We start from the raw sequence: 22163 nt of genomic DNA, 5'->3' as shown, positions 1-22163 counted from the left end.
TTAATTCCGAAACACCCCATCATCCTAAACGCTCCGACACTGGTCCTTGAACACCGTGTCCCCCCACCCCAAGATAGTGCATTCTTCTCCGCACCCCTCTCCCCCACCGCCCGCCAATAGTCCTACTCCCTTATCCCTCACTGGTGTTCCAGTTGGGACTCTTGCTGGTAGGGTGTCTAGAGGTGGGTTCAAAACGTACAAAGGTAAAAGCCATTTAAAGAAAGAGATGGAGGACATGTTTTCCTTTCACTCCGATCCTCTGCCCTATTGAAGAGCGCTTTCTGATTTCCCGGTGAGTATCAGAGTATTCTACCATATTCGTTTTCTGGAGAGAAACATGTAAGCCTCAAATGTCCTACGAGAGGCCCTATACTACTTGAGAGTGCTCAGTGAAGATTTCAGGCACATACAATGCACTTGTCTGGAAGCCTGTGGACAAATGTAAAAAGGGGTTTCTAGGGAATATTTTCTGTTTTCTTTCTGCTCCATTTTAAGTTTCTGCGAACTTGCCCCCGACCCCGCAACTGCTCACGACCTCCGTCAAAGTCAACCTTTCCCACCGCGTGGAGTGAGTTGGGATGCATACCGGGAGTTGCATAAAAGTGTTTGAGAAAGGGAGATGCAGAGTTGAACAAAAGTGTTTCCCGGGAGGGGCCGAGCGGAAAGCAGCAGGTGGCCGGGGCGGGTGGAATCCAGCGCGGGCGCAGAGTGTCTCTGGCCCGGGTATTCGGTGCAGCGGGTCCGCGGGAACCTTGGATGCGCGGAAGTCCCGGGACCGGGTGACCGACTGGGCTGCGACCGCGGCCGGGTGAGATTGGGAGCGGAAGGCGGCGGCGGCGCCCGGGGGAGGGCACCGGCCCTGGAGGCCTCCGACCAGGGCGCAGCCGTGCGCTGCGCCCGGGCGCGCAGTGTTGACCGGCGTCCTAGCAACAGGCGGGGCCGACTGCGGCGGGGCAGCGCGCTGCAGGTGAGTGCGTCTGGGAGTCTCCACGCCCACCCCCGCGGGGGCTCTGCAGCAGGCCGCATGGATCCGGAAACCGAGGCGGCTCTCTGGCCCCGACGCTGCTGCTTTCGCCTGCTGCCCTTTGCCTCCTGGGGACCAAGACCCACCCCCTTTCTTTCTCTCTCCCAGGCGCATCTCGCACCTTCCTTCCCGCGAGACCCTGCCTCCGCCCTAGGTTGGGGACCGTCTGCTCCTCTGTCCTCGCGCCCCGCTCTGCACTACCCCGACCCCTTCATCTCCTGGATCCGCTCTCCACTTCTGCCGCCGCTTCCCAGCCTCTCCTTCCCCCAGCCCGTCTTTCTCCTCCGGCCTTGCAGCTCGGCCTCCCGCTCCCACCGTGGTCTTCGCTGTCCCTTCCCTCCTCGTCCCCTTAGTGAATCCATCCCTGGAAACTTAGAGTCCCAGCTCTGACGCCCACTTCCTGTAAAGAGTCTACTGGGGGCCGTCATCCCACACTAGGCTTAGCTTTAGTTTTACTTAGGGCCCTGTTCATGTCAGTTCTGAAAGTTCGATTTTCTGCGGGTCTTACTGAATAACTTCTGCATTCTCGGAAAGCCGTGTGTGCGCGGACTCCCGGTGGATGTTACCAACCACATTCACAGATCTCAGAGCTGATGGCTGCCTTTCCATAGCCCCCTAAAGAATTCGGTTGTGCTTCTGTTTAAGTCTTAACGACGTGATTCCCGAATGGGTTTTATTTCACTAATGATGCTGGAAGCTTGAAATTGACCCTTAGAAAGAAAAACAATCTATGGTATCCATTGGATAAAGAGAGTCCCAGTTAATGTAAACATCCCAGTTTATGTAAACACGTAACCAAAACTTTTTTCCTTTTAATCTTTAAGCTTACTTTCTTTACTTCAAAGGTATGTGCTGTGTATTTACATGGGTTCATTTTAACTATGGTTCTTAAGCCAAAAGAGCTTGGCAATGGGTAGAAACTGGGGAGCAACTGGTCTTGATTTTAAAATCTTAGTTTTGAGTTATACTGACCATTTTTGAACACCATTTATTTATTTATTTTCTAATAACATTGAACTTGCCTTCTGGATTGTCATAGGCCACCCTAAATTTTCTTAAGCTGACCAACCTTCTTGAATAAAACTTGTGTACTGCTATGGTTCACTAGACTTGGAAATGCGATTTGAATAGATTCAAATGTTCCATTTCTGTCAAAATTTATCTTGACGAAAATAACGATTTTGCATTTCTTAATTCTGTGCTAAGGATCCTTCAACAAGTTGCTATATGATATGTTGACTACCATGGCGTTACATAATCTATTTAATTGCACATTTTTTCTTTAAAAATGTGCAAGAAGCAATCTTTATAAGATTACCAAAACAAATGTTATGCTTGAGATTAAAGACAGACAGAACTGTTCACCTAAGTCTTTCTGTGTAAGATAAAGCTATTTGCATTTATTTCACACTATTTTACACTGATTTGCACTTATTTTATGCAACAATGGGAAACTCAAGAGTCTCACACATACACATCAGAACATATTTATGTGTTTAAATCTAAAGCATTTCTCATCGGTTAGCAGTTGAAACAAAATGCTGGAATACTAAAACAAACGCCCAGAACAAATTCGTACACTAACTTCTATGCTTTATTTCATGAACACTTTGGTATATATGTCTGGATCAGTTGTTCTCAACCCTATCTGATCCAGTACTTGGTTTTTAAAACAAATATGTTGTAATGCTGCTTTGCTATCCTGAAATCAAGATTGTAGATTATAATCTTACATATTGAATATAGTTTTAAATAGTGGTAGCATGCTAACTATAAAATGAAAGAAAATAATTGTAAGAAAATACCGGCATGTAAACACTCAAGTACCACTACACTAGAATATATAAGGAAGTAGTCAGATGTCCACATCTGACTTACACAGAATGACTGAACACAGCAGCCCCAAATGCAGACTGATACAGACATGCCATGCAACTTAAATTTCTCAAATAACATTGCCATCAATGGTGTCATTTTCCAAAATGCTGAGCTCTTGGTAAAATTCCATGTAAAACAAAGTATGTACAACCTTCCTTTCATTTACGATAGCTACAATTCTGGAAAATTCAGGGTGTATTAAAACTGTGACAAAATACTCCGCAATTTTTGCAAAGTGCAGAAAAATTCTAGGCTCAGGTAGTGCTTATGTGAAGTTTTTCACTTACCAGATGCCTGGAGGTTACAGCAGAATTCTTCCTTTTGCGGTACTGTCTTGCACAGAAGGATATTTTACATTGTCTGTCCTCAACACTAAAGGCCGATAATGCCCCCTTTCCTATCATGTTGATAACTACACATCTCTATAATATTTCTATACTGTTTATCAGCAGGAAGTACTGTCCTGTTGCGATCCAATGATCTCCTGTGATTGAATTTAATAGATAGTTCTAAGATTTAATACAGTATAGAATGTAAAATCTCCAAGTCTAATCTTTGTACTTTAAGCCTTTGTAGTAATGATGGGAGAAAAAAGCTAATTTTATTCTATATTTAACTGTATAACCATTCTTCTAATATTCTGGAAGAAAGATTTTATCAGTAAGTGTTATTACAAATGAGAAAAGAGACAAGTAGAGATTATCTGCCATAAAAGCCTTCAATGTTCATTATGAAGTCAGAACTTGCTTTCTAACTTGGCTTTTATTTAATGTTACAGATATTGTTACTTTTTAAAAGATCTTCTTTTACAGACTAATTTCTATTTAGCCAATGTGAAATTTGTCTCACTTGAATTTGTTTTAAATTTTACTGCTAGACTCTTCCGATAACTAATTCAGATAAAAAGTCTGAAAGACTTTCACTTATTCCTACATCTCTCACATTAACTCTTAAGAAGGTTGTGAATTACAGTAAAATGTCATTCTGGGCAGGATATACAGGCAGGGAAAATAGTATTTGGATTGTCCAGATATTCTGGTAATAGGATCAATGTGTCCTATATCAATTTTCAGAAAAAAATTATATTTCACAATACTGTTCTTATTCTATTTCTTTTTTAACTCAGAAGGCACTTGGGGAACCTGGAGTTATTAGAATCATGTTCTTCAGTCATCATTGTGATGATGCAGATATTATCACTATAAGAAAGTCGGGGTAACAGTATTCAGTTTAATAGTGTAATTCTAAACAGTGTATGTCCTGGCTCAAAGGAGTGTTTGTCCCTGAAACTGCTGGCTCCCAACAGAGCTGTGAACAAAAGCCCTTAATACTAACCTCTTCCACTTCTTTGTTTTACACTCTTGGAGTTTTCTGTTTGGGTTTTATGCCTATCTGTTTGAATCCTCTCTCTTAGGCCCCAGGGAAATTAGAAAGAAGTTATTAATTTCAGGGCAAATACTGGAAATTTCTTAAATACTAGTCAGTTTTACCTAGTGCTGGTTTACTACTTCATTGAACTAAAGAGCAATTAGATAATTTTGAAAAATCAGTCTTTGAAGATTAATAAGCAGAATGTGGGGTGGGGAGTACTAGTTTAAAGTCTTGAGAATGAAAAATGTTCCAAGGAAAAGGTGGATGCTCTTGTCTCTTTCTCTTTCTACTCTGATGTAGTGCCTGTGCTAAGCTCAGGTCTGAGCACTGGCGGATCCCATGGGTGTGGCTCTGACAAAATCGACGCAGTGGACTGCTGCTGGGCATGGAACTGGAACCCTCGAAATCACACCTCTAAATGAAGCGATATTGAAAGAAATTATTATGTTTGTGGAGAGTTTTATCTATAAACATCCTCAAGAGGCGAAATTTGTTTTTGCGGAACCACTTGAGTGGAACACAAGTTTGGAGCCCTCAGCATTTGAATCAGGTTATGTTGTCAGGTAAGCCAGTTACATGCTTCTAGGATTTGATATCTTCGTTGTACATATGTTTATCAGTTGGTTCTAGGTATGGGGGTAAGTCACCTAACCTCTCTGAACCTCACAAGCCCTCTAAACCAGGGATTGTGAACCAGAGACACACAGCTGAAGTCTGAGGATGTTCAGCTTGGCCAAAACATTCTCTTTCTAAGTTTTAAATTTAAGTTTTTAAATTAAACCCAATTTTAATTTTTGTGGGTAAATTTCTTTGGACAAGGTATCCATTATCCAAGTCACTACACTGCCAACACTTATTGCTACTTTATGCCTCGCCTTTCCACCCATATGTGGATGTGTGTATATATATATATGTTAGAGATGGGGTCTTGCTATGTTGCCCAGGGTGGTCTCAAATTCCTGGCCTCAAGTTATCCTCCTGCCTCAGCCTTCTAAAATGCTAGGATTACAGGCATGAGCCACCACCCCAGGTCATCCATATTCTTCTGAATTTTATTTCTATAAATATATGGGATACTTCCGTATTACCTGCCAGATGCCAGGAGCCATTGGTTTTGTGGCCGCTGATGTAGATTATATCTCTTCTAGTATTTAAATTGATCAATTCCTGGGATAGAAGCAGGAGGCGGCGGGGAGGGGTGATGAATAATGAATTTTGATTTTGCTCAATATAAGGGAGATAATTCTTAAGAATTACTGATGTCCTCAGATGAGAGCCTTTCAAATCTGAGATGAAAAAAAATAATTTACTTCTGTCTCAAACAGTGAACTCTCCATTTATCTCATTCAAACATGGCTAAAAAATACCTACACACACACAAAAAATGCATAAATTATGTGAACAAATTAAATATAATTGTATAAGAATGTATTATTTCATTAAGCATAATTATACAATAAGCAAGCTAACACACACACACACACACATATTTTTGCCAGTCGCAGTTTGTTTTGCCCTTTAGGCATTCTATTTTCTACCGCCTTGTTCTTCTTTGGTTTGGATATGAACTTTTAAAGTCCGATCGTATGAAAAACAGTTCCGTAGGAAGCCAAAGCTTCCTCTAGATGCCTTTTCCCTTTTCTCCCTTTGGGATTATTTGTGAGAATAAATTCAGAATTTCATTTTTAGAACTGCAGCAAAACCATTCTTAAACTGCATTTTAAGAGCTCTTTAATTCTTCTATTGGTCAGCCTTCTCTCTGAGTTGTTTGAAGTCATATTTATTTATTTATTTTTTCTGGAGATGGAGTCTCGCTCTTTCGCCCAGGCTGGAGTGCAGTGGTGCAGTGTCGGCTCACTGCAACTTCCGCCTCTCAGATTCAAGCGGTTCTCCTGCCTCAGCCTCCTAAGTAGCTGGGAATATAGGCGCCCGCCACCACGCCTGGCTAATTTTTTGTATTTTAGTAGAGATGGGGTTTCACTGTGTTGCCCAGGCTGGTCTTGAACTCCTGAGCTCAGGCAACCCGCCTGCCTTAGCCTCCCAAAGCGTTAGAATTACAGGTGTGAACCACCAAGCCTGGCCTGAAATCTTATTTTTTTTTAACAGTGCATTTTATTTCTAACTGTGCCAGTGGTAACTTTTTCCAGAAGTGCTTGTTATTTCTGTATTGTTCAGCTTTTTTCCTAACTTTTGAAATATGGTCTTCTATGTAAAACAAATGTAAAACATATTAACTACTTGGCTGATCACATGGCTCACACCTGTAATCCCAACACTTTGAGAGGCCAAGGTGGGCAGATCACCAGAGATCAGGAGTTCAAGACCAGATGGCCAACGTGGTGAAATCCCATCTCTACTGAAAAGACAAAAATTAGCTGGGCATGGTGGCACATTCCTGTAATCCCAGCTACTAGGGAGGCTGAGGCAGGAGAATTGCTTGAATCTGGGAGGTGGAGGTTGCAGCAAGCCGAGATTGCACCACAGAACTCCAGCCCGGGCAACAGAGAGAAACTCCATCTCAAAAAATAATTAATTATTATTTTTTTAATAAAAATGCATTTAAAGCAGATGACAGAAAAGAATATCATGATTGTAATTGCTTTGCCTCTGTACAAATTTTGTGCTCCAAGCACAAACATGACCACATCTGACCCCTGGTTAGGTTGGCTGTGACACATACCACTCAAATCTATCACTATTTCCCCTCTATTCTTGTCCAGATTCTTTTTGCTTTGTTTCCATTCTTATATCTCAGCACACAATTGTGTATGTATTTATTTAAGACAGGGTCTGGCTGTGTTGCCCAGGCTGGACTGCAGTGGTGTGATCATAGCTCACTGCAGCTCAAACTCCGGGGCTCAATGGATCCTCCCACCTCAGCCCCTCAAGCAGCTAGGATTATAGGAACATAATACCATGCCTGGTCAATTTTTCTAATTCTTTGTAGAGACGGGATCTCACCATGTTGCTCTGACCAGTCTTGTACTTTTGGCCTCAAGAGATCCTTCTACCTTGGCCCCCTGAATTGCTGGTATTTCAGACCTGAGCTGCTGTGCCCAGCTCTGCATGCAGTCTTTATGCACAGTGTTCCCTCCTGAGAAGGATATTTTTACATTTTGAAACAATTACCCCTTGATTTTTATACTTCTGTCACGTTTACTGTGCAACTTTTCCTTGGGCTAATTTCCCAATCCATTCTTTTTGTGTCTGACCGTTATTGATGATATCTTTGATGTTGGAAGAGTAGAGGGAGGTATTGCCATTGTATCTGAAGGAAGCTGTGCTTGCCTGGCTCTGATGAAAACCAAGATCGCCTTGAAGATAGCAAAGGGTGCAGCTGAGATTTTGGTCATAATGGACAATATCAGATGCTTTAACATGCGGATCTTGACTATACCCTTTGGTCTACTCCCCAAACCAAAGAAAGTTCAGTAACCTGTAGCCACTCGGTGTTTGCTACAACAACAAGTGATGTCAACCAGAAATATTCTCAATTGCCCAAAGAATTTATTATCAAAACAGTCCCCATGATGTCATTCATTGCCCTTTGGACCAAGCACACTCTTTTGACTTCTCTGCTGTTAGTCCACTATTTATACATTTATTGAAAGTGGGGAAGCTACTTTCCTTCCAGACAGGACTCAGGTCTGGGCATCTGTGTGTAAGACGAAGATTATCCTGAAGGATTTGAGCTTGGAGTCTCCGGATGTGTTTCTACCAAATAGGAATGTCCTTGGATCTTTTAAAGTAAAGGTGGATGGCTCTCCTTGTGGGTAGACCTCTCGGGCCTCCTGTTCCAAAACAAGTTAAGTTTTATCTACACTGGAATTCTGCCAAAGTAGATAAATTACCCCTTTTGTGTTGGTCTCTGCAGACATTGATGGGAATATAGTTATATTTGTGGCCTTAGTTCTCATTTGATGTTGCACACTCCAAATGCACTGTGGGCAACAGTCAATAAAAGTTTGATCACCCTTTTTCTGATTAGGCTAATGAGCATCTGATACTGAAACTGATATTTTAGTCACACACTGGAAAGCTTTTATGTTTCATCAACCACCTTCTGTCCTTTTGTACAGATTGTTATTGATTGAATAGATGGGCATAGCCCTGTTCATGTTACATGATGTCTTTTCCTTAGAATCATTCCAATGTTTTCACCCTGTTTTAACATTTGTCATCATCTCTCCACGTTCCCTCTTGGGGTGGGGGCTGGGGATCAAATAGCTCTACTTTCATTTCATGGAAATCGTAGGTCTCTTTGTATTATCATTTGCAATTGCTTTTGTTTTTGTCAGACAGGATGAAATTAATAATCTTCCTAAAACACCTGAGAATGAAGCCTAAATATGCTGTAAACTAAGAACAAATGACGCCACTCAATGGCAATACCATCTGTGGTGCATAGAACTGAGGCACTTTGATTCATTTGAATGTAGCTTGGGAAATTTATAAATTGGATAAGTGCTCAGAATCACGTAGTGAAAATGTTGTGACCTGATTTTTTTTCCTTCTCTGGTAGAACTACAGTATGATTTTGAATCAAATGTGCTATAATATTATCATATTTTAGTTTTAAATCTCACTCCGCTGCATCTCAGTGATATATATGCATTGAGATAAAAATATGTTCTGGTAGGAGTTGGGACAGGAAGTCAGATCGCCTGAGTAATAGCTCTCTTCCCCGCAAGAATGCACAATTCATACGTTTCTGGACCTTAGCTTTGTGATCAATGTCATGAAAGGCTGAATTTACATGATCTCTAAGGTTACACTCAACTTATAAAATAATATTGTTTTATGAGACAGTAATTATTGAATTTTGGTAAAATTTCTAAGTCACAGTAGTAGGGTCAGTGGCCATAAGTGGCTCTTTATTTTTTGTCTCTGAGAACTGCTAGTTTCTTAGCTATAGCCTTATTTTCTATATTACTATTTACACATACGTTTATTAAGTAATAAGACACTAAATGAGGCCAGGTGTTGTGGCCCACGCCAGTAATCCCAGCACTTTGGGAGGTGGCGACAGAAGGATGAGTCGAATGCAGGAATCCAAGGCTAGCCTGGGCAACATAGCAAGACCCTGTCTCTAAAAAATAAATAATAAATAAATAAACAGACCAATAAATAAATAAACAGCCAGATGTGGTGGTGTGTGGCTGTAGTCCCATCAACTTGGGAGGCTGAGAGAGAAGGATCCCTTGAGCCCAGGAATTTGAGGCTGCAGGGAGCTATGATTGTGCCACTGCACTCCAGCCTGGGTGACAGAGCAAGATCTTGTCTCTTAAAAAAAAAGGACACTAAACTCGATACTGGGGATTAAAGAAAAAAGACATTTTTCTGCTTTCTTGCTTTGGAGTATAAACAGAATTTTTAGCACCCTTCCATGGCTCTGGTTTAAAAATGTCTCCATCAGGTCCTTGGAGTTTTTGATAGCTCATTCTTCCTGACGTTCACAAGGTGGGTGGAGCATTTTTCTTTCCAAGAGCTCATTCTTCAGGTGTTAGAAACTGTGAGCCTAAAAACTGAAGCTTCCTCTTCAAAATCTTGTCGATAGCTGGTGTTTTTTATTTTTTAAATCTATTTTTATTTTATTTTTTGAGATGGAGTCTCACTCTGTCACTCAGGTTGGAGTGCAGTGGTGTGATGTTGGCTCACTGCAACCTCCGCCTCCCGGGCTCAAGTGATCCTCCCACCTCAGCCTCCCAAGTAGCTGGGACCACAGGCACGTGCTACCATGCCTGGTCAATGTAGCTGGCATTTTATTTCTTACTTCTCTGTTAAGTTACAGGCTTCAACTGGTAGGAGCAATGAAAAATGTCACCCGTACCCTTTGCTTTCTCACCAGGAGTTTCACTCTCTCTAGTTAAGTAGCTTGGTATCTTTGGCATTCAGTCAGCCTATTACTTAGCCCTCTCACCATCCACTTAGTGTAACTGGTCAGCCCTTGATGTGAGTAACTTTTAGGTAACAGGCCTTTAAGAAATCTCTTCAGTCCTAAGGACATTATTCCAGAAGCTTAATTTTAGAGAAAATATACATTTTGTCAACAATGCATGTCATTGCCAAGTCTAGAAATATTTTATTCATTCATTTATTCCACAGATGTTTACCAAATGTCTTCTATGTGCAGTTCCTATATGAAGTGCTGGAGATAGGGGCAGTCCCTATCTGCACCCAGCAGAATCAGACTCATCAAGTCCTTCTGTGAGCCCTCTTTTGCTGCTGTAACACATTGCCACAAATCTAATGGCTTAACACACACAAATGTATTTTCTGATAGTTCTAGAGGTCAGAAGTCTAAAATGAATCTGCAGGGCTAAAATCAAGGTATCAGCAGGGTTGCATTCCTTCTGGAGGCTTAAGGAGAATTTATTCTTTGCTTTTCCAGCTTCTAGAGGCCCCTGTGTTCCTTGGCTCATGACTCATAGCTCATGGCTCCTTGGCTCATGGCTCCTTGGCTCGAGGCCCCACATCACTCTGACCACTGCTTCCATCAGCATATCCGTGTCACTGCCTCTGTCCCTCCTGTCTTCCTCTTATAAGAACCCTGGTGATTATGTTTGGCTCCTTCCAGATACCCAGAATAGTCTCCCCATCTCAGGATCCTTGACTTAATTTCTATGCAAAGTCCCTTTTGCCATGTAAGGTGACATGTTCATAGGTTTTGGGGATTTGGATATGAACATTATTCTGTCTCCCTTAGTTCCTATCCTCTTGTTTTTATTCTAGTGAGATCGTCAGTAATAAGTAATCTGGGTCGGTCAGATTTACTTTTTCTGATGAACTAGCAACATTTTATATCTATGTATCTACATTGCAATTCAAAATATGTTAGATTAGGCCAGGTGTGGTGGCTCACGCCTGTAATCCCAGTACTCTGGGAGGCTGAGGTGTGTGGATCCCTTGAGCTCAGGAATTCAAGACCAGCCTGGCCAACATGGTGTAACCCTGCGTCTACTAAAAATACAAAAATTAGCGAGGCATAGTGGCGCACACATCTAGTTCCAGCTACTTGGAGGCTGAGGTGGGAGGATTGCTTGAGCTCCGGAGGCAGAGGTTGCAGTGACCCGAGATCATGCCACTGCACTCCAACCTGGGTAACAGAGCGATATTGTGTCTAAAAAAAAAAAAAAGGCTAGATCAGGTGTTAATCAGGTGTTAAGGTGTCAGGAGTTTCATCAGAGATAGCCTCCTGTAATACAAAACCTAGACAGTTTAGTTAATGTTGTAAGTCGTAGAAATCTATAGAAATCACTTCCATGAAAACATCTTAATTTTTTTTTAAATGCCAACCTGAAAAAAAATCATTAAAATGGATAGAAGCACAAAGCTAAGAGACTCAATAACTTTTGATCAGGAAGAGTCCATTGAGAAAAACTGCCTATTATCCCAAGGCAAACCAAATAAAGGAGTTTAGCGTGGGAAGGGAATTCACAGAGAGGATCTAGTTTGCCTTGAATTTGCTTTTTTTTTTCATAGCTTTTTTATTCATAAACACAGTGTAGCCAAGAAAACTTCTAACCACGAATTACTGTGGTGTAAAAATTTTATAAATAAAATAACATTAGAAATCCCCAAAGCATGAATGGTTTTGCAGAACCAATGATTTTTAAAAGGATGCCAGAAATCAACACATTTTAGAAAACAAAAACTGTGACTATTTGAGTTCAATTGTGAATTCAAGAAATTGCTAAAAAAAAAAAATATTCCTTGGTTATATCCTATTGGTCACTAGGGTTGCTGGTAAGTTTGAGGATTTTAGTGGAAGAAAGTGGGAAAATAGATGAGCTACTAACCAGATGTATTTATATTTTCTGTATTTTATAATGAGATATAGGAATAATCTGTCTACATGTCTTAAATTTAACTTCTACTGGCCTCCAGGTAGCATGAAGCTTTCAATTTTTTTATTTTTATTTTTAGTGAAACAACAGTCAAATCAGAAGAAGTTGATAAAAATGGACAGCCTTTGCTATTTCTCTCTGTACCACAAATTAAAATTAGGAGCTTTGGGCAGCTGTCACGCTTGTTACTTATTGCCAAAACTGCGAAGTTGAAGGAAGCGCAAGCATGTGTTGAAGGTGATCTTAATGCTCCAGTCTGTGATTTGAACTTTTAGAAATAATCTTGCTGGGGAAGTGGGGAAAGGATGGGAGGATCATTTGTTAGAGTCTCTTGAAAAAAATTCTATAATCTACAAGGTAAAAGGTCAAATGTACAACTTCATGAAAATGTTATTAATTTTCCTTGGCTGCAATATTATGCTCCTATCAAATTTCTGCTTTAGAATGAAAGGCCTGTTACCTTACCACTGGTAAGTTTCTAAGTTTCCAGGTTTCTGATTTTAGCATGTGGTTTGAAGGAGAACCTTCTCAGCTTCTGGAAAGCACAGGGGGCTGTAGCCTGTTAGGTCAACGTCAGGAGAGAAGACAGATGACAAGGGCCGGCCTCTGAATCCACTCTCTCTCAACCTACTGCCAAGGAATAGATTGAATGATTACAATCTATTTCCTTTCAAATGAACGTAGGCTCTTTCTTTAGCAGAGACAGCCTTTAATAATCTCCTTTTCCACTTTTCTCAGCCATATTCTGCTGTGGGCTTCACAGCCTTCTGTGAATAGTTACAATTATTCAAATCTGTGACAAATATTTTTCTTCTTCTTAAAGATATGTGATGTTTGCACTATCGTCTAATCATCTAACATGCAAAAAATGAAAGTGGTTGCCTGCTATAATTGTGTTGTAAATGTTTCTTATGAGTAGAAATATCTAATCATAGGTGATAATGTATGTGTTTTGCTTTATTGGAATTCTGTGACCAATGGGTTTCTGGCACAAGGTATTTGAATTCTGCCCATTTCTGTGTGAGATGGGAAGAGGGTCTTTTAAAAATTTTATTTTATTTTTAATATGCCAACCTCAGGATGGCAACCTCTTTTTATGCCTTGACTATTACTCCTTATTAGGTGAGGGTATCATGTCTTGAAGAGTAAAGCTGAATTCAAGAAAGTAGTTAATAGATGAAGGATTGTTCATTCAATTCAACTTAATTGGTAGACATAATACATAGATTTCTATATAGCTAAATACTTATCCATTAGCTAAATACTTATCACTTGCTGCATTTTGCCATTTCTGCAAGAATTTTGGTATAACCCTTAGTTTCATGTCCAAGTTGCATGGTACATGGCAATTTGGTAGTCAGGTTTATGCCATTCCTCAGAATCCACCTGCTCTGCCTTTTCATAAATCTCTGTGTGATGACAGTCATAAGGTTGTTAAGTTGAGATGCTCAATAAATGATTGATTCCTTGGTCTCCTTTTCGTTGCTCGTCTCCCCCAGTGAAGTTTTTTTCTCAGCCCCAAGTCTGTGGAATATCCCATGACCACACTGGAAGGTTAATGCCTTCACTGTACTTTTCTTCATTTCTTTTAAGTTAAGCTTTCTGAATTAGTCTCACAGGCCTTCCTCTCCACTCCCATCTCAATGCATATATACTTTCATCTTTCTCAAATTTCTCCATTCTAAACAAGGGTTTTCCCCTTTCTCCTTCATTTTCAACCATATTGGTTTTTAACATTAACCAAATTCTGTTTTCAGCATCTCTAGGTTCAATTTTCACATCTTTATCAGCCTTGATCATGAATTAGTATTTGTTTTTCACTATAATTTTAATATATATATAATTGCATTATACATACATATGTGGCTAGATGTGTTTTTCAGCTGTAAGATCACATGGCATTACAAATATTAAGCAGTTTGAATAGGTGCAAAAGAGTGCTAGGGGGTCTGTAGCCTTAGGAAAGCATGCTATTTTGGAAAGAAAGCCTTTATAAATACCCAACCCTGCTACACACACACATACACACGTGCCCGTATAGTTCTAGTGATGATTCTTTTAAGGAGATCACTATTTCTCTATCTTCAAATCAATTCTGAATATATTAATTGAATGTACATTCTGAACAATGCCCCACAGCCAATTAAAAAAGAAACAAAGAATGACTGTCTTGGTCTTTGTGCTATTAGGGAGATATACAGATGATATTACAATAGAAACTAGAGCATCTCATGAGATAGAAGAAAGTTCCTAAAAGCAATGGAATCTCAGACGTAGAGATGAATTCTAATTGGGTGGTTTAGAAAAAGCTTAATGAAAGAAACACATTTAAATGGACTTTGAAGGATTTATTAGTCTTAATGTTTCTTGTGCTAGAAGACAAGAGGATAATTTTTATTTGTCTTCCTTTTTTTTTTTTTTTTTTTGGCAGCTAACAGAGACCCCATAGTAAAAATCCTGGGCTCCGATTATAATACAATGAAAGAAGACTCAATTGCATTAAATATTCTTGGTAAAATTACCAGAGATGATGATCCTGAAAGTGAAATTAAGATGAAGATTGCTATGCTGCTTAAGCAATTGGATCTGCACCTCCTCAATCATTCTCTAAAACATATTTCCTTGTGAGTCTTTTTCAAAAAGGAACGAACCTCTATCGTATTGAGCAAAGATTGCACCACTGAACTCCAGCCTGGGTGACAGAGCAAGACTGTCTCTCAAAATAGATAGATAGATAAATAATAAAATATTAACATTAAAAAATTAAAAAGGAAGCTTTAACAATTAGTTACGAAGCTGCTTTCAGAGTTTTAGAAAAAAAGACACAAAAAATAAAGCATGGAAGTTATTGCTATGGATTTAACTTTACATTTTATTGGAACAAACAATTTTCTTGGGATTCATTTATTCCAGTTCTAAAAATTAACATTGCTAAAACATTCTGGTGAGGTTTCATGCAATTCTGAAGACATTAGGTGGCCTTGTTATTTTCAAAGGCTCTCAAGACTAGTGCACAAATTATTAAATTATAATGCAGATATCATGTAGAGTTTGTATAGTCCAAAGCATGTTCATTTTCTAATATTTTTAGTATTAGAATATTATCAGCATGAAATAAAGTGAATATTTAATGGAGTATGTTTAATGTTGCATTAAACATGAATCACTGATTACTTGATGTGTTGACAGTGCTGTTATAAAATTATGGCATGGCTAAAATTAACTGCAATTTTAATTACAAAAAAGATATTTCTCTTGATACAATGAAATGTGTTCATGTGTTTCCTAGATTCTGTTTAAAGTATTTAAGCTGACATTTTAAACATTTATTTCAGAGAAATAAGTTTAAATCCCGTGGCAGTGAAGAAGGATATAGAACTGCTCAAACATTTCTCAGGAAAAGGAGACCCAACAGTCTTGGAATCTATTGAATATACCTCAGGTTTGATGTTTTCTGAGGCTCATTTTATGTTATTTACATTTTCATAATTACATTTGCAAAATGCTTTCAATGTCTACAATACAAGAGAAGGTTTAAGAAGGGGAAAGCTTAAAATTTCCACAATATTTATTTTGTGGAAGCCCACACTTTTTACCAAACTCTAGGTTAAAGAACTGTTAATTGCTTGACGATTGGTTTCAGATTCTGAATTTTCAAATGGATGTCGAGCCCCACCGTGGAGACAAACTCACGGGGAAATTTGTTATGTGCTGGTGAAACCTCACGATGGTGAGACTCTGTGCATTACTTGCAGTGCAGGAGGAGTATTTTTAAATGGTGTAAGTACATTTTTAAAAACGTAACTAAAACCAGTGGACTTTGGTTTTTAGCTGTAGATGTCTCAAGGGTGTGTCCCAATGACCACAGAGAATGAATTACCGTTCTGTAGGATAGAAGCAGATTCCTTTGATATATGCTTGCTGGGCAAATCCAAAACAGCTTCAGAATAAGCTTTCTTATTCTCCACTGCAGGTCATTAAGCCAATCTGATAAGAAATGGGCTTCAAAGTGACCCATTCCACTTTATAAATGTCTTTAACATAATCACTTCACTGATTTGTTACACAGCAACCAAAGGATAGAAAGGTCAAAAAAAGAACACTGAGATAATACAGATGTCCTAACTGCAGCTGGCATCCTAAGAGTTGTGCATTACTCTTAGGGACAAAGGGAAAGAGAGGGGCTTATCTAAATGTAGAAGGTTGGAGACAGTGCCCCGTGAAGCTGGGACCCAGACCTCTGGGGCGGGTCCACTTCCAGGCTGTGCTGGTCCCCACAGAGTTCAGACCATCTCCATGAGGCAGGGCTGCAGATCTCTGGAGAGTGGGCACTGCCCAGTTAATGCTTGTACCTCGGGAAGAGGATCCTTGTAGAGCTGGCAGAGCTGGGACCCGGACCTGTGAAAGTGGAGCACTAGATGGCTGATAGTGGTTATTTCCCAGGGGGTGTGGTGAGCCTGTTTCTGGGACTGTGAAAAATAAACAAACCTGGAAACTAGAACCAACTGTTGCTACTGGAAGCAACTGCCACTGCGTGGAAGGAAGGGCCGTTGCTGGGGTGACTCTAACAGGGCCAGTGGGCCAACAGGAAGCAGCAGGTCCCTCCTCCCTCTCCCAGCCTTTCAGTCTTCCTTTAGCTGATTCTAATGACGGAGCCTAACCTAGCCTGGCAAAGGAGAAATACGACATTGCAGATTCCCGCGTGAGTAGCACAAAGTAGAGGCTGGGTGACTTGGCTTTGAGCTGAGTGATAAACAGCACACAGTGTTCTGGATTAAAACACTTTTAGTCTCATCCCTATTCACAGAACCAGCTGGAAGGAGCTTAGCTTTCACCTCTGCAACATCCTGCCCTCGGTATCTTCAATGTAAATTTGGAACTCAGAAACAAAATTCTATAATGAGGACCCAAGTCCTTAATGGGGACCCAGCCACCACAGGGGACTGCCTGGAGGGTTGTTACGTGTTGGCTTGGGTTGGTACCAAAATGCTGGAGCCTCTTTTCTGATTACCTGTAATCATCTTTCTGACATGCCTTTTGGTGCTTTTCTTATTAGCATGACACTGAGCTCATTTCTACAAGGAGGAAATAGACAAATAAGATTTTGCTTTGGTTTGTCATGGTATTTTAGAAAAACGAAATCTCTAATTAGGAATAAAGGGACAAAAGAAGGAATGATTTTCTATGACCGTCTGGAGGGGGGCAGGGAGTCTTTATTTCCATCAAAGGTTATTATTGATCTACATACATATAACTTATTTGGCATGGAGATATCTAAGTACCCTTTAAGTTTTAAAAAAGTGAAAGATGAGGACGATAAAACTACTCAATAATTACAACAAAATTTAAAACACACTAGTCATATGTATAGAAATGCTTTTGTGTACAGTTATATATAACACACTGCAGTTATATGTATTTATATACATACAGTTATGTGATGTGTATGTACATATGTATATATTCTGTTATGAAAGAACAATAGAAGTAGGGAAGAAAAGGAAAATATGGAAAGGAAAGAGACAAGAAGAGAAAGAGACACATGGATGTGTGGACAGATTGTTACATAGACATCTAGAAAATAAGCCTATAGCAACCATGCCACAGAAGAACAGAGTCTGACAAGCAGAAACATAGGCTTTTCCATGGTTAAATTCTAACCTTGAAGACTTTTATGACATCGTCAACTAAGGCTCGTGAGGTCATAATGCATTTTCAGAGTAGAGGAGAGCGGAGAGAAGGAAGCTCTCACTTCTCTGCTGAATAGCAGAGTGCCTTACATGTATATAGGAGGTACTCAGTAAAGCCTTACTGAATGATTGAACAATTGAATGAAGGAAGGAATGAGTGAATGAATGGAAAAATAGATAACATTAAATTAAGGGGAAAGGATTTTGCCTATACATTTCATGTATGAAGACTACCATATAGATCCTTTAGAGATGAAAACAATACGTGTGCTTAGCTTGTGATGTATTGATTAGGATCTTATCATTGTTCTTATGTTAATCGTAGAACGAAACTTGTTTTTTCCCAAAGGGCAAAACAGATGATGAAGGGGACGTTAATTATGAGAGAAAAAGTTCAATTTATAAAGACCTTGTCACATTTTTAAGAGAAAAATCACCAAAATTTTCAGAAAATATGTCTAAACAGGTAAGTTTTATGGTTTCTTTTGAGCTTTCATAGCATTATGTTACTAAACTACAACTTTCTATGGTACAAGGAAAACAGTAACTTTGCCTATTTTTGGACACTGTTTTGTGTTTTTTTTTTTTACAATATAACATAACATAAAAATATCGTAAATGTAGTATCATTGTTCAGAGTTCAGTGCCATTAATTACATTCACAATGTTGTACAAATATCACTATTGTCAATTTCCAAGTCTTTTTCATCTCTCCAACTTAAACTCTACACCCATTAAGCAGTAATTCCCCATTCCTTCTTCCCTGACTTCCTGGTTAACTCTGATCTGCTATTTCTATCAGGTTGCTTATTTTAGATATTTATTGTCACTGGAATGATATAATATTTGTCCTTTTGTGTCTGGCTTCTTTCACTTAGCATAGTGTTTTCAAGGCTTATCCATGCTATAGCATGTATGATAATTTCATTCTTTTATGGTAGAATAATATTTTGTTTAGGTATAGACCACATTTGGTTTATGCATTCATCCATTGATGGACATTTGGGTTGTTTCCACCTTTCAGGTATGGTGAATAATGCTGCTATGAATATTGGTGTACGGGTACCTGTTGAGTACCTATTTTCAATTCTTTTGGATCTTTTCCTAAAAGTGGAATTTCTGGGTCATATGGCAATTCTGTATTTAACTTTTGGAGGAACTGCCAACGTGTTTTCCACGGGGCCACACCAATTTCATTCTCACCAGCATTATCCAAACATTCCACTTTCTTCACATCGTTGTTAACACTTCTTATTTTCTAGGTTGTTGTTTAATTACAAACATCATATATTTACAAATATAATTACAAATATAATTTACAAACATAATTACAAATAGTCAGTGTCATTAGGAATTTGATTTGCATTTCCATAACGATAAGTGATGTCGACCATATTTTCATGTATTTGTTGGTTATTTGTATATCTTCTTTGAAGAAATGTCTGCTTGAGTCCTTAGCTTATATTTTAAGTTGAATCTTTTTGTTGTTGTAGTTTTTGTATATACCCGGTATTAACCCTTTATCAGATACAAGGTTTGCAAATTTTTTTCTCTTGTTATGCAGGTTGCCCTTTAACTTTCTTGATAGTGTCCTTTGATGCAGAAACATTTTTACTTTTGATGAAGCCTAATTTACCTATTTTTTCTTATGTTGCCTGTGCTTTTGAAGTCATATTTAAGAAATCATTGCCAAATCCAAGGTCATGAAAAATTTGCCCCTGTTTTTCCTCTAAGGATTGTATAGTTTTAGCTCTTAAATTTAGGCCCTTGATCTCTTTTGAGTTGATTTGTGTCCATTTGGAGACTAATGAAATTTAGGTTCCAATTTCATTCTTTTGCATGTGGATATTCAGTTTTCCCAACACTATTCATTGAAGAGACTGTTCTTTCTCCTTTGGGTAGAATTCTTGTTGAAAATCAATTGATCATAGATGGAAGAGTTTACTTGGGGACTTTTAATTCTATTCCATTGGTCTATATGTCTTTCTTTATGTCAGTATCACACTGTTTTGATTACTATAGTTGTAATAGTTTTGACATCAGGAAGTATGAGTCCTCAAACTTTGTTCCTGTTTTTTAATACTGTTTTGGCTATTTGGTTTTCCTTGACACTCTATATGAATTTTAGGCTTGGTTTTACATTTCTGCAAAAAGTGCCATTGGGATTTTGATAGAGATTTCATTGAATTTATGAATTGCTTTAAATAGTATTGCCATCTTAACCATATTAAGTCCTCCAGTTTATGAACAGGAGATATCTTTCCATTTAGTTGTATATTTAATGGCTTTCAGCAATGTTTAGAAGTTTTCAGTGTACAAGTTTTTCTCCTTTATTATATTTACTCATTAACATTTTATTTTTGATGCTACTGTAAATGAAATTGTTTTCTAAATTTTATTTTCGATTATTCACTGCTAGTGTGTAGCAATGCAACTTTTGAGTGATCAAATCAGATCTAATTTCTGAGTGTTAAAGTCAAGATTGAATTTCGCAACTTCACTGAATTCATTTAACTGTGTGTGTGTGTTTGTGTTTGTGTATTCTTAGGTTTTTCTGCATACAAGATCATGCCATCTGCATACAGATAGTTTTACTTCTTCCTTTCTGATTTAGACGCTTTTACAATTTCTTTTTCTTTACTTATTACTGTGGCTAGGACTTCCTGGACTATGTTGAATAAGAGTGGTAACATCAGGCATCCTTGTCTGATTCCTGATTTTTTTTTTTTTTTTTTTTTTGAGATGGAGTTTCACTCTGTCACCCAGGCTGGAGTGCAGTGGTGTGATTTTGGCTCACTGCAGCCTTCACCTCCCCTCCTGGGTTCAGGTGATTCTTGTGCCTTAGGCTCCTGAGTAGCTGGGTTCACAGGCACCTGCTACCATGCTCTGTGAATTTTTAGATTTTTAGTAGAGACGGGTTTTCACCATGTTGGCCAGGCTGCTCTCGAACTCCTGGCCTTAAGTAATCTGCCTGCCTCGGCCTTCCAAAATGCTGGGATTACAGCTGTGAGCCACCATGCCTAGCCTGACTCCTGATCTTAATTAAAAAACTTTTAGGCTTTCACTATTGAGCCTGATGTTAGCTGTGGGATTTTCCTATATGGCCTTTAGCATGTTGAGGAAGTTGCCTTCTATTCAGTTTTCCTTTTCTTTTCTTTTTTTGAGATGGAGTCTTGCTCTGTCACCCAGGCTGGAGTGCAGTGGTGCGATCTTGGCTCGCTGCAACCTCCGCTTCCCGAGTTCATGCGATTCTTCTGCCTCAACCTCCCTAGTAGCTGGGATTCTAGGTGCACACCACCACAGCCGGCTAATTTTTGTATTTTTAGTAGAGATGGGGTTTTGCCATGTTGGCCAAGCTGGTCTCAAACTCCTAACCTCAGGTGTTCCACCTGTCTCAGCCTCCCAAAGTGCTGGGATTACAGGTGTGAGCCACCATCCCGGCTCCAGTTTTCCTTTTCTTGGTGCACCCATCATTTGGTAGACCCTCCTGTGTAAAAGATGCACATTGGAGGGAAAAATTGAGGATTTGGGTGTTAGAGAATACCTTTATTATTTTCTCTCAGTTGTTTGTAGAGTAATGGTTTGAAATTAATTTTTAGTTAGCATTTCAAAGGTTTATATTTCCACGCAAACTGTTTTGGCTTTTTCTCCTCTTCGGAGGCCTTTAGGATCTTCCTTGGTGTTCTGTAATTTTTGTGGTATGGCTTGTGCAGATTTTTGTTTCTTTTTGAGATTCATCTATGCTTTTGCATCTATCATTAATTTATTGCTTTTATGGATGTGTATTATTCCATTTTATGGATATGCCACAATTTGTTTATCCACTTACCTGTTAATGGATGTGTGGTTATTTCAGGTTTTGGGCTATTACAAATAAGGCTACTAAGAACATTTTTGTACAAAGATTTGTATGATCATATAGTCTCATTGTGCCTTGGTTAAAAACCTAAGAATGAAGTGGTAAGGTCATATGGTAGTTGTCTGTTTAACTTTTTAAGCAACTGGTAAACTGCTCTCCATAGTGGTTGTAATATTTTACATTGGTGTAGGCAATGTATGAGAGTCCCAGTTCTTCCACATACTCATCACTAACCATTATGGTCAGTCCTTTAACTACAGGCATTCTGATAGGTGTGTACTGGTATCTCCTTTGGTTTTAATTTGCATTTCTTGAATGCATCTTTTCATGTGCTTATTGGCCATTCACATTATCTTATGTGGTAAAGTGTCTATTCAGACTCTGTGCATTGGGCTATTCAGTTTTTTATTGAGTTGCAACCGATCTTTATATATGTTCTTGGCTTATATATTCTGTTAGATATATGAAATGTAAATATTTCGTCCCAATCTGGG

General features: G+C 39.1%; 1 protein-coding gene across 5 annotated transcripts in view; it reads left to right on the top strand.

Moving 5' to 3' along the window:
- Window positions 1–935: 935 nt before the first annotated feature.
- The window catches only part of ODAD2 (outer dynein arm docking complex subunit 2), a 194749-nt gene continuing 173521 nt past the window's right edge, over window positions 936–22163 (top strand). For 2 of the 5 annotated variants that reach the window (XM_005564862.4, XM_065520443.2), the window contains exons 1-7: window positions 936–967; window positions 4574–4836; window positions 12200–12357; window positions 14552–14744; window positions 15456–15562; window positions 15764–15900; window positions 18160–18276. In XM_005564862.4, coding sequence (XP_005564919.3) covers window positions 4613–4836; window positions 12200–12357; window positions 14552–14744; window positions 15456–15562; window positions 15764–15900; window positions 18160–18276 — 936 coding nt within the window. In that variant the 5' untranslated portion in view covers window positions 936–967; window positions 4574–4612. Of the gene's footprint in view, window positions 968–4568; window positions 4837–12199; window positions 12358–14551; window positions 14745–15455; window positions 15563–15763; window positions 15901–16744; window positions 16823–18159; window positions 18277–22163 lie in introns of those variants that run through there. The other 3 variants (XM_074000705.1, XM_074000706.1, XM_045399757.3) reach the window with 2 other exon arrangements.

The sequence above is a fragment of the Macaca fascicularis genome, chromosome 9 (genome assembly GCF_037993035.2).
Source record: "Macaca fascicularis isolate 582-1 chromosome 9, T2T-MFA8v1.1".
Taxonomy (NCBI): domain Eukaryota; kingdom Metazoa; phylum Chordata; class Mammalia; order Primates; family Cercopithecidae; genus Macaca; species Macaca fascicularis.
Note: the sequence above shows the minus strand (reverse complement) of the source record. Positions and strands in the feature narration are given on the sequence as shown.